The sequence below is a fragment of the Hemitrygon akajei genome, chromosome 6 (genome assembly GCF_048418815.1).
Source record: "Hemitrygon akajei chromosome 6, sHemAka1.3, whole genome shotgun sequence".
Taxonomy (NCBI): Eukaryota; Metazoa; Chordata; class Chondrichthyes; order Myliobatiformes; family Dasyatidae; genus Hemitrygon; species Hemitrygon akajei.
This window is the reverse complement of record NC_133129.1, coordinates 63,445,767-63,458,057: the sequence shown is the minus strand read 5'-3', so window position 1 is coordinate 63,458,057 and position 12,291 is coordinate 63,445,767. Positions and strand designations below refer to the sequence as shown.

General features: G+C 39.2%; 1 protein-coding gene across 6 annotated transcripts in view; it reads left to right on the top strand.

Annotated features, from left to right (window-relative positions):
• Nucleotides 1-621: 621 nt before the first annotated feature.
• The window catches only part of fktn (fukutin), a 30,977-nt gene continuing 19,307 nt past the window's right edge, over nt 622-12,291 (top strand). For 2 of the 6 annotated variants that reach the window (XM_073048457.1, XM_073048456.1), the window contains exons 1-4: nt 698-744; nt 4,197-4,330; nt 6,674-6,733; nt 7,450-7,647. In XM_073048457.1, the coding sequence (XP_072904558.1) occupies nt 711-744; nt 4,197-4,330; nt 6,674-6,733; nt 7,450-7,647 (426 nt within the window). In that variant the 5' untranslated portion in view covers nt 698-710. The other 4 variants (XM_073048458.1, XM_073048461.1, XM_073048462.1 and 1 more) reach the window with 4 other exon arrangements.

Genomic DNA, 12,291 nt, shown 5'->3' with positions numbered 1-12,291 from the left:
CATGTTTCTAATACAAGATAAACAGAAAATGCTGAAAATGTTTAGTAGGCCAGGAACAGCTTTGAAAGGAGTGAAATAACAGGCTGGATTTTGGTATTCAGTGTTGGTTGGGCAGAAATACAGTGAGAAGTGGTGGAGGTAGCGTGGCAGGAATTCCATAAGGGTTAGAAGCCTGTAGACAAAGGTTCAGGGTGAAGACAAAGAAACTGTTGAACTGACATTCTGGGAACTGATATACTATCGCTCATGGGTCCTCATGATTAGGCAAGTTGTTGAATGGGGAGGAGGAGAGGAGTACATAATGATTGTGATGGTGATGCGCTCTATGAGGGGAAAGGGGGGATGTGAGAGTAGAGGAGAGGAGGGCGTTGAAGCAGGTGGAGGCAGTGGGAATGGGAAAGGGCGGTAGCAAGGAGAATTGAAGGGCAAAGGTGAACGGAGGGGGAAGGTTGAGTGTCGCCTGCATAGCAATGCGGAAGGCTGGGGAGTGAGGAATGGGAACCGGTTGAGGTTCCCCTATTAGACAGACAGACAGACAGACCAGACCCGACACTCCCGTACCAAAGCACAAACACTTACACTCCGCGCCGAAATCTCGCGAGAGCCTGGCGCCAAACTTCCGGGGGCGGGCTCTGGTTGCCGGGAAACGGATGGGACCCGTAACGGGAGCTGGCCGACAGCAGGTAAGAGGTGGTTGCCGGGTTTAATGAATGGCGTCTGGGATGCTGGGACAGAAATCTCGGGGTGAGGAATGTCGGAGCGCTAGCGTGCTCGATCGAAGGCGGTAGTCTGTCACTCCCTCCTGCAGGCCGCATCTCCCTCCACAGGTGAGGCTGTGGTTTGTAGGGCAATTCGCGAGATCCAGGAGGAGCTCCATAGGCCAGGTAGCATCTTTGGGGAGAAGTGGACAGTCGATGTTTCGTATCGAGACCCTTAATTTGCCTGTTTTAAAGTTGCGACCTAAACGCTCATTGATGGTTGGTATCAATGTTGCTCTGTCAATTTATCCCCGCTCTCGCCCCCACGACAGAACCAAATGTGCCCTTATCATATATATTCCTTCCTTACTATTGTGTACAGATGACCAGATCAGGTTAGTTTGTTGTCATATTCAACCGGATGCAGTGAAATTCCTCGCTCGCCTGAAGCTCGCAGAGTTAGTAGTGTACGTGGTGGTAATGAATACAATAAATAAACCGACAAGCACAAAATGATGGAATGCTGCAAAATGAAATGTTAAAGTGACAACGTTAGCTAGAGTAGCGTTCGAGAACGTCGAGGGATATATGAAGGGGTTGATTGCTTCAGATCACTGATTGCAGTGGGAAAGAAGACATTCTTCAGCCTGCTCATGTGGGCTTTCTTTAGAAGATAGACGAGAAAAATAGAAATAGGAGTGAGGGGAGTCATAACAAGACTGTTACATAGAAACATAGAAAATAGGTGCAGGAGTAGGCCATTCGGCCCTTCGAGCCTGCACCGCCATTCAGTATGATCATGGCTGATCATCCAACTCAGAACCCTGTACCTGCTTTCTCTCCATACCCCCTGATCCCTTTAGCCACAAGGGCCATATCTAACTTCCTCTTAAATATAGCCAATGAACCGACCTCAACTGTTTCCTGTGGCAGAGAATTCCACAGATTCACCACTATCTGTGTGAAGTTTTTCCTTAAGTTACCCTTCCTGATGTAAGGCGCCGTGATGATAGGTTGGACAGAAGGACATGAGGAGCCTGTGATGGATCGGGCAGTTTACCACCCTCTGCAAGTTCTGACATTCTGGAGCAGAGCTATTGTCATACCTCCCCATCAGGATGCTTTCCATAGCACTTGTGTGGAAGTCTGAGAGAATGCTGATCTGTCTGGAGCAAAAACCATCTCAATGGTTAAGGCAGCAGTGGCGGCAGAGGGATGGTTTGCAGCATTCTGTATCAAGACTTGCTGTAAGGATTCAGATTCCTAATTCTACCTCTCTGTTATTCTGTTATTGTCACTTTATCATTTATTTTTTGCAATACTCCAGTTTGCACCATTCTGCAGTTTTGCACTTGTATTTATTATTATCATGTATAGTGTGCTCTGTGAGCAAACAACAAATTTCATTGCACCTTGCCATATGTGATCAGTAATACTTCATCTCCCTTTCTGTTCTTTTGACCCAGTAATCTTAAATCTTGATACTGGGCCTCCTTTCACTTGCTAGAGTGCAGGGAAAACAATCAAAGCCCCTGATAAATTTGAACTTCAATTAAATATTCTTTTAACTTGCTCTGTCCTCTGAAAGTGATGGGTTTTTTTTGCTAGTTTCTGAATACATTTGCAGTTTCCTGGTGCTGCCTTCTTTCTTATTTATTCAAGAAAGATAGTAGTGATAAGCAGTGTAATTACAAGCCTGTAAGTCCAATGTCATTGGTAGGAATGTTACTGGAAGTTTCTGAGGAATAAATGAATCTACACTTGGAAAGGTTTATTGGAGATTAGTGTGCTAGGAGGCTGAAAGTGAAGAGTAAGTCTTGCAATCAGAAGCATGACACAAATAGTGTACAGTAGATTAGTAGTGAACACTTACTGTTTATTGTATACATTAACAAGTTAGACATGAATATCGGAGGTATGATTAGTAAGATATTGGATAACAAATATTGGTAGTATTCATAGTGGGGTAGTTGGTCTCAATCTACAGGATGCTATTGATCAATTGGTAAGATTACAGATAGCAGATGGGAACTTAATTTTGAAAACTGAGGTAATGTACTTTGGGAGGACTAATAAGGGCAGATCATGCACAATGAGTAGTAGGCCCTAGAAAGTATTGAGAAACAGGAGTACAAATACAAGGATGACCAAATAGCACCAACCAACTGCTAAATTTTGCAGACAGCTCACTAAACTACTGGATGCTCTAGTAGATATACTTCTGAACTGCAGCCTGTAATTTCTCTTTCAAGCTTGCTCTTTTGAACTGACTAAATGATCTATCGCTTGCTACCTCCTAAGGGATTTAGCAAACTAGACTCTTGAGAGTGCAGGTACAGCTGGGGCAACCATTGCTGGGGGTGGACCCTGTGACAAGGCCTGATGGTGGAAGACAAGCTCATGGTTGGCTTCATTACTTCATATCGATTAAATCAAGCAAAATATTTAAGGACGAGAGTGGAAAATGTACGGGTGTTCAGCATCATCTGCCTGCACTTGACTGGTCTCCTTCTCTTCTTGTGTCAGGCAGGAGGTGAAGGAGTCTTGGGTCCCATGCTGCCAGGTTCAGAAGCAGTTGTTGCCTGTAGTCATCGGGCTTCACTCAGCTCAGTAATGAACAGGCTCCATGCTATGCACTCTGCAGTTCACATTACATGTGTTTTTGTTTACTTCGTTTTTTTACTCTTTGCGTGATTTGATCGAAGCGTCAAGGCTGAGGGTGAATGATGAACTAATGTTCAGCTCTCTGCTCTACGAGATTTACTGGGTTCAGCGCTGATGGGCTCTGTGGTTATGGTCTGCAACCATTGGATTTCTGGACTGGCTTAACTCACCTCAGTGCTGATCTGGCTCTGACTGTGGACTCACTTTCGGGACTCTGTGGTTCACATTCTGTGTTTTTATTTGTTTACTTTTTTATTATTTGCATGATTTGTTCTTTTTTCACACATTGGGTATTTGGCAATGTTTGTTATGTGGAATTTTTTTATGGGTTTGAGGCCGTCTACAAGAAAATGAATCTCAAGCTTGTATATTGTGTATATACTTTGATAATAAATACACTTTGAACTTTTGAATTTTGATCCCTGTAAGTGGCAGCACAGGTGAGGGAGGTGCATGGGGCATTAGCCTTCATTAGCCAGAGCATAGAATAGAAGTGCAAGGAGAATGTGATACAGCTTTAGAAACTTATGTTAGGGTACAGCCTTGAGACTGTATGCAGGTTTGGCCACCAAACCGCTGGAAGGATGAGATTGCACTGAAGTGGGTACAGAGCAGATTCACCAGGATGTTGCCTGGGATGGGGCATTTTGGTTTATCAGTACCTGTATTCATAAACTGGATAGTTTTTCAACAACCCGTGCAAAACCACAAGATACTTATGTTGATTATAGTTTGCGTCATTTGGTGGCTGAGGGCTAAGGAAGATATTAAAATTGCAGCAGTTTAAGATTACTGTGATCTTTGTAGTCATTGAAGGCTTTTATTTTCCCCCAGGAGCTAGAAGACAACACACACAGCAATCAATGGCTCGAATCAGTAAAACTGCAATATTGAGCTTGCTCTCTGTGATGAGTTCAATCTTTCTGTTATTTCAGCTGTATTATTACAAACAGTACTTCTCAACAAAGGCAAGTACATTATATTTCCTTTTTCAGTCACTTTGACTCTAAAATTGTTGTGAAATGGAAGCACTGAATTGTAAGACAAGATGGAACCTTCCCCAGATGTCTCAGAAAAACAATTTTGTTTCCCCACACCTCCCTACTTTTTTTTGGCACAAAAACTTCAAATACTGTGAATTTTGATTTCAGTCATACTTGCAGATTTATAGCCCCTGAAAATTATTTTTGACATTTATACAGATAGTTTTATCTCTGGTTGAAACACACTCACACTTGCCGGTTATGTTGTTGGTGTTTAGGGGCAGCAATGAAGATCCTTCATTTCTGGTGGTGTTTAAAGCTTCCTTCATTGTGCCCCCGGTTGCTCTCTCGGTTTTCGCTCGTGTCTGCCGTGGAAATCCTGGGTGGAGACTAAGGAATACCATCACACTCAAATGTAGAAGGATTCTTCATTGCTGTTTCTGTAACAATTATGTTTCACCAGTTAGGGTTGTTAGCCCTGAGACAAATCCCCAAACCTGGAGAACTGGTGGACCACAATTAGCCTGTCCTTTACCCCTTGATCTGTTTGCCATGGGTGACCCTACCAAGAGCCAAATCATAATCTCTGGGTCATTGAAGCACACAAGCCTCCAAACAACAACAAGGTTGTGGTCCTTTTGGAAGAGATACACTCATGTTTATCAGTAAAGATTAATTACATTTTTTAATAAATGGAACTTAGCACGATTCCTGTTTGCCCAACATTTTCAATGCTTCTTAGAGTATCCATGTACTTATCTAAATGTTTTTTTTTTAATGTTATTATATCTGTCTCAACCATTTCCTCTGGCAGTTCTTACCATATACCTGCCACCCTTTATGTGAAGAACTTGACCCTCAGGGCCTCTCACCTTAAATCTATTTCAGTTCCCTTTTTGAATTATTGAAAGTTATGGAACTAGCTTCGTGGGCATCATGGTTGGCATGGACAGTTTGGACTGAAGGGCATTTTTCTATGCTGTATTATTTTCTGTCTCAATGACTCAAATGCCTTTTTGGTTCTCAAACACATTTTCAGTGTTATCCATTGTTTAGCCTACATCAATTTTTAAAACCCTTCAGCCTTGCTAGAGATCTCTGCATCTTAAATTCTGACCCTTTGATCATTTCACCCTATTTACATACTCTGCAATTGACAGCTCTGTTTTTAGCAGGCAGGTCCTAGCCTCGGGCATTTCCTCATATTTCCCTTTTGTTCTTAATGTCTACTCCTTGGACAAGATTTCTAATCAGCTGGCTTATTATTAACTGATGTGGTTTCCTTGAGGTGAGTTGGGACTTCTTGCAATATTAAAAGAAGTTATAGTCACTGGAGAAAATACAGAACTTTATGCTGTTGTAATTTATTAAAAATACTTTTCATGATTTATAATTCAACAGTGAATGCAGTAAGAGTGATAAATGAGCTATTTCCCACACCCTCATAAAATGTCTTAAATATGAAATCTAGACACTACAAGTGATGTGCCCACAGATGTATGTTGTCAGTGACATTTTAATAATTAATGTTTTGTTCATTGCCTTGGTCCATAAAATTATTGACTGATTTTCACAGCTAACTATTATAAGATATCTTTATATTTTTAGATTTCTGATTGTTAAATAAGTTGTGCTGATCACAATAAAGTATTCATGAAGGACTGATATGAAAGAAATTGGCTTACAGGATAGATGAAAAATATAGCATTCCTTTGTAATGTTTTAGTAAAAATTAAAGCAGCCACTAGAGGACGCATCTTAACAATGAAAGTCAAATGCTATATTGTAAAAGAGCTTGTGCATTTTAATGTGGAGCCTTACTATTCTGCTAATGAAGAGTCCTGTTCAAAAATCATGACAATTTTGGTTTTCTTGTCTCAGTCTATTCACGTTGACTCCCAACTACACATCACCCAGATTAAGTATTGCATCCTAACTTTCAAAACTCTCAAATGGGTTTACTATTCTAATCTCCTCTTGTTCTACAACCCTTCAAGATTTGTGCAGCAGCCAGTTTTGACTTCATGCACGTCCCTAATTTTAAACTGTTGCCTCCAAAGTTCTAGATTCCAAGGTGCTAAAATCTGGAATTCTCTTGTAAATGTCTCACTCCCTCTTTCCTTCTTTAAGACATAAAAAAAATGTTGATTACTTTTTATAATATCTCCTCAAGACTTCTGTTTGGTTTTGCTTTGATGCATCTCAGAATATTTTGGCATATAAAAATTGCAATGAAATTATAATTTCTTTGCAAGTTGTAATACAGTGACATGTACACAGGTGGATTTGCTCATCATCGCTTTAACAAAATGTTTTGTCTTATTTTAGAATGGAGCAGACACTTCTGATTTCAAAAGAAGTTATTCCTCGGAAGATAGCGTGCCCTGGGTATGTACATTATTTGGACAAACTACAATTTCATGATTTTGTAGAGAGTAAACACACATTAGTAACATGCACACAAGAGATTCTGCAGATGTTGAAAATCCAGAGCAACACATTCAAAATGCCAGAGGAACTCAGCAGCTCAGGCAACATCTGTAGAAGTGAATAAATCATTGATGTTTCAGGCCAATGGCAAAGATGGATTGTTTATTCTTTTCCATAGATGCTGTCTGACTACTGGATTTCTGTGGCATTTTATGTGTGTTATTTAGCATTATCTACTTTATCTCATCTAAGTTTCGCAACTGTTTGTGGAAGTTTTTGCATCATTTTGTCAGTATTTTTCTGCTTGTGACTATATTTAATGTTTAATTGAAATTCAAGTTTTTAAAGAAATTTTGGAATGGTTGCTTTATTAGTATAATATATTAAGATTAGTAAGTTTTATTGTTAGATATAATGCTTTACTCTGGACTTGTATCCAATCTTGATGTGTGTAAACTTCAGAGCTTGTGAATTGCTGTCACTGGCAGTAAAGTGTACCACGCTTTGATTGGCCACAAATATCCATTTTCTCACTATTCCATACCAGATGAAGTATGAACTTGATAGTCATAGTTTTGATCAAAGAAGTTTAATTTGGTATATAGAAGTGTGGTTTAGTCTCTGCCTGGAGGGCTATTGTAATTCTATTAATGCTGATGTCTGTTTTATTCTAGAAAGTGGTCAAAAAATTTCTTGGCTTGGTATCAACCCACAACATTCCTTTGTATTTGATTGATCCTTTGGTTTTGGGACAAATGAATGAGAATATTCACAAGGACACAATCACAGCCAGTGGTCAAAACTGCCAGTATCTGTGCGCTCCCAGAGAGGTTACCACATTTGCACTGTTGGGCAAATTCTGGAAAAATGAAGTGAGTGCAAGTAGTTTATTGATATGATGATAAAGGACATCATAGGACAGTCAGATAGAAGAAGCTATTTTTTGCCTCATTTTCATGAGGTATTTAATGTTTTGGATTCAGAATTTGCAAATAATTAAAATAGCTTAGAATTATTAAATATGGATTTAGTAATTGGAAGCTCCTGTTTCTATAATAGAAAGAAAGCAGGTTTGAAGCCCACATAGACACAAGAAACTGCTCATGTTGGAAATTGAAGCACAAAACAATCTGCTGAAGAAACTCTGCATCATCTGATCATCTGTGGGGCGGGTGTGGGGGAAGGAATTGACGTTTTGACATTTTGAATTGAGGCACTGCAAACCTATATAATTCTTTCATCTGAGCAATAATTGGGAAGGGTAGGTAATGGGCACAGAATTTCTGAGTTAATTGAGAGCTAGCATAGGTTTGTCAAGCTGGTTGAATTTTGTGGTGAGAAAATGGAGAATATTGAGGGATTGCAATAGATGTTGTAAAATGGATTTGTAGAAGATGTTTGATAAAGCTCCACACAAAAGATTCATCAGCAAAATATTTGGCTCATGGAATTAAAGTTCTGCCACAGGATGGATAGGAACTTATTAGAGAAGCTGAGAATACATTTGTTCCCTGAAAACACTCACAGATATGCTTTCAGGGTGTGAATATACTTTAGGAAAAGTATCTCCCTGGATTGTATGCTGTTATATCTCCTGTTGCTGCATTGCCAGGTACCTGACACTCTTGCAGCAATGAATGTAGTGGGTTGTTGTTGGATGGGTTGGTCAAATGGTGCAACAGTTAAGATGTTGGATTAGGGCTCGAGCTTGGCCTGTCCATAACATTTTGGATATGATGCTACTATTTGCTGGAGATCAGTACCGGATTATTGCTTTTGTTTATACTATGTTAATATCTTGGGCATGGGAGTGTAGGATAGAATTTCAGATTTGCAAATGAGCAAAGCCTGAATGTGTGGTAAATAGAGAAGATGGCTATTGACTGTGAAATACAGAATGTGAATACAACTATCAGATCAAATTTAATACAGTAATTTGTGAAGTGATATACAGTGGTATGCAAAAGGTCAGGCACCCCTGGTCAAAATTTCTGTTACTATGAATAGTTAAGTGAGTAGAAGATGAACTGATCTTCAAAAGTCATGAAGTTAAAGATGAAACAATCTTTTCACATCTTAAGCAAGATTAGTGTATTATTTTTGTTTTGTACAATTTTAGAGTGGAAAAAAGGAAAGGAGCACCATGCAAAAGTTTGGGCACCCCAAGAGATTTGAGCTCTCAGATAATTTTTACCAAGGTCTCAGACCCTAATTAGCTTGTTAAGGCTATGGCTTGTTCACAGTCATTGCTAGGAAAGGGCAAGAGTTGCAAATTTCAAAGCTTTATAAATACCCTAACTCCTCAAACCTTGTCCCAACAATCACCAGCAATGGGCTTCTCTAAACAGCTCCCTAGCACCCTGAAAATTAAAATAAATGATGCCCACAAAGCAGGAGAAGGCTATAAGAAGATAACAAAGTGTTTTCAGGTGGCCATTTCCTCAGTTCATAATGTAATTAAGAAATGGCAGTTAACAGGAATGGTGGAGGTCAAGTTGAGGTCTGGAAGACCAAGAAAAGTTTCCAAGAGAACTGCTCGTAGGATTGCTAGAAAAGCAAATAAAAACCTCCATTTGACTGCAAATGACCTTCAGGAAAATTTAGCAGACCCTGGAGTGGTGGTGCACTGTTCTACTGTGCAGCGACACCTGCAGAAATATGACCTTCATGGAAGAGTCATTAGAAGAAAACCTTTCCTGCGTCCTCACCACAAAATTAAGCGTCAGAAGTTTGCAAAGGAACATCTAAACAAGCCTGATGCATTTTGGAAACAAGTCCTGTGGCCTGATGAAATTAAAATAGAACTTTTTAGCCGCAATGAGCAAAGGTATGTTTGGAGAAAAAAGGGTGCAGAATTTCATAAAAAGAACACCTCTCCAACTGTTAAGTATGGTGGTGGATCGATCATGCTTTGGGCTTGTGTTGCAGCCAGTGGCACGGGGAACGTTTCACAGGTAGAGGGAAGATTAAATACCAGCAAATTCTGGAAGCAAACATCACACCATCTGTAAAAAAGCTGAAGATGAAAAGAGGATGGTTTCTACAACAGGACAATGATCCTAAATATACCTCAAAATCTACAATGAACTACCTCAAGAGGCGCAAGCTAAAGGTTTTGCCATGGCCCTCACAGTTGCCTGACCTAAACATAATCGAAAATCTGTGGATAGAACTCAAAAGAACAGTACATACAAGCTGGCCCAAGAATCTCACAGAACTAGAAGCCTTTTGCAAGGAAGAATGGGCGAAAATCCCCCAAACAAGAATTGAAAGACTCTTAGCTGGCTACAGAAAGCTATGATACTTGCCAAAGAGGGTGCTCAAACTTTTGCTTTTGCCCTTTTCCTTTTTTGTTATTTTGAAACTGTAAAAGATGGAAATAAAAAAGTAATCTTGCTTAAAATATTAAAGAAAATCTTTAACTTTATGCCTTTTGAAAATAAAGTCATCTTTTACTCGCTTAGCTATTCACAGTAACAGAAATTTTGACCAGAGGTGCCCAAACTTTTAATGCCACTGTACCTTAGGAAAAATAACAAAGATTAAATGGCACAATTTCAGAGGATGTACAGGAACAATGCAGTCTGGGTGTGTATGTGCATATATCTTTTAAACAGCCAAGTAAAGCAGATGGGATTTATAATTACTGCAAGGAAGTTATTTTGAACGTCTGAAAATATTGGTTTATCCACATCTGAAGTTCATAGGAACTTTAAGAAGGATATGGAGGTCCTTAAGTGGGATGGAAGATAGTTAAAAACAATTCCAAGACTAAGCTAGTTCAGGAATTGGGTTAGACTAGGGAAACTGGGGATTTCAAAAAAGTAATTGGATAGGGGCTTAAAGGAGGAAAATTTGCAGTGTGACTGAAAGGAACGCACTGATGGGATTGTTGCACTAGGAAATCACATGGACTCAGTTAACTGAATAGTCTGTGATGAAGCAGTTCTATGATTCTAAATTAGATATTAATTTTATTGATTATCTGGTGTTTTACTTGTGTGTTAAATGGTTTAATATCTACTTGTGTACATATCAAGCTCTATATGGCTAGAAGGAATGGTTGATTCAAAACTTGTCAAATTTTAAAAACTGAAATGCTGCAGATAAGAGCATAAGGAGTAAGCCTTTCGGCTTATTGAGTCTGCACTGCCATTCAATCATGGCTGATTTTTATTTCATCCTCATTCTCCAACCTTCTCTATAGACTTAATCTTATCAATCACAATCCTATCAATCTGTCTTAAATACACACCCTCTGTGGCAACAAATTCCACAGATTCACCACTTGCTAGCTGAAGAGATTCCTCCACATCTCAGTCCTAAAGATATCCCTTTATTCTGAGGCTGTGGCCTTGGAATCTAGACTAATATACTAATGGAAACATCTTCTCCATGTTAACTCAATCCAGGCCTTTCAGTATTTGATAGGTTTCAATGCGATCCCACCTCATCCTTCCAAACTTTATTGAGTACAGGCCCTGAATCATCAAATACTCTTCAATCATTTCATTCTTGAGATCATTCTTGTGGACTTCCTTTGGATCCTCTAGCACATCTTTCCTTAGATACGGAGCTCAAACTTGCTTACAATGTTCCAAATGTAGTCTCTCCAACTGTACATCCTAGCTTTTATTTCCAGTTCAAAATGAATGCCAATTTTGCATTTGCCTTTGTTACTATCAATTTAATCTGCAAGTTAACTTTAAGGGGATCCTAAACTAGAACTCACAAGTTCCTTTGCACCTCCAAATTGTATTTAGGAACAATATCTGCAGCTTTATTTTCCCTACTAAAGTGAATAACTGCACTTCCCTGCACTGTATTCTATCTGTCACTTCTTTGCTACTCCCCTAACCTGTGCCAGAACTTCTGCAGACTCCCTGCCTTCCCGGCTTGCAGCATATCTTATGATAAAACAGACAAAGCGACATATATGGAAAGATAAACAGAGTAAACATCTCAGGTTGATGGCCTTGCATTTGATTTTTTTTCCCCTCCCACAATGCTGCTGGACATTCTGACTATCTAGCATTTTGTTTCTAACTTTCATTTGATGATTTGAACATTGGTTAATTACCAAATGCTTCTAACCCTTTTCTCAGAAATTGTGAATACTTTATACAGATTTTCATATGTTTCTTTTCATACAGTTTTCCTGTAGGTCTTACCAATTGTTTTAACAGCTTATTTCTTTTTTTTTGTACCTCTCCCAATCATCTGGGTATTGAGTTATTTTATTTTCATGCACACTTTTTGCTTCTTTGGTTGTCTGAGTATTTTTGGGCAAGGTTTTTTCTCTCTGCTTACTTCAAGTTGAGTTAGCTGCTGGTACTAAACATTATGTGACAGTCTTTAGTTTGCTTGGAACCCTGATTTGGCCTTGAATAAAAACATGGCTTGATTTTATTTTTCTGAGTTATGGAGAATGTTTGTACTGATCAAAGAAACATTGTTATGGGGTGAATTATGCATTTTATTTGCTTTTGTATAATTTTGTTTATCACATATTTTTT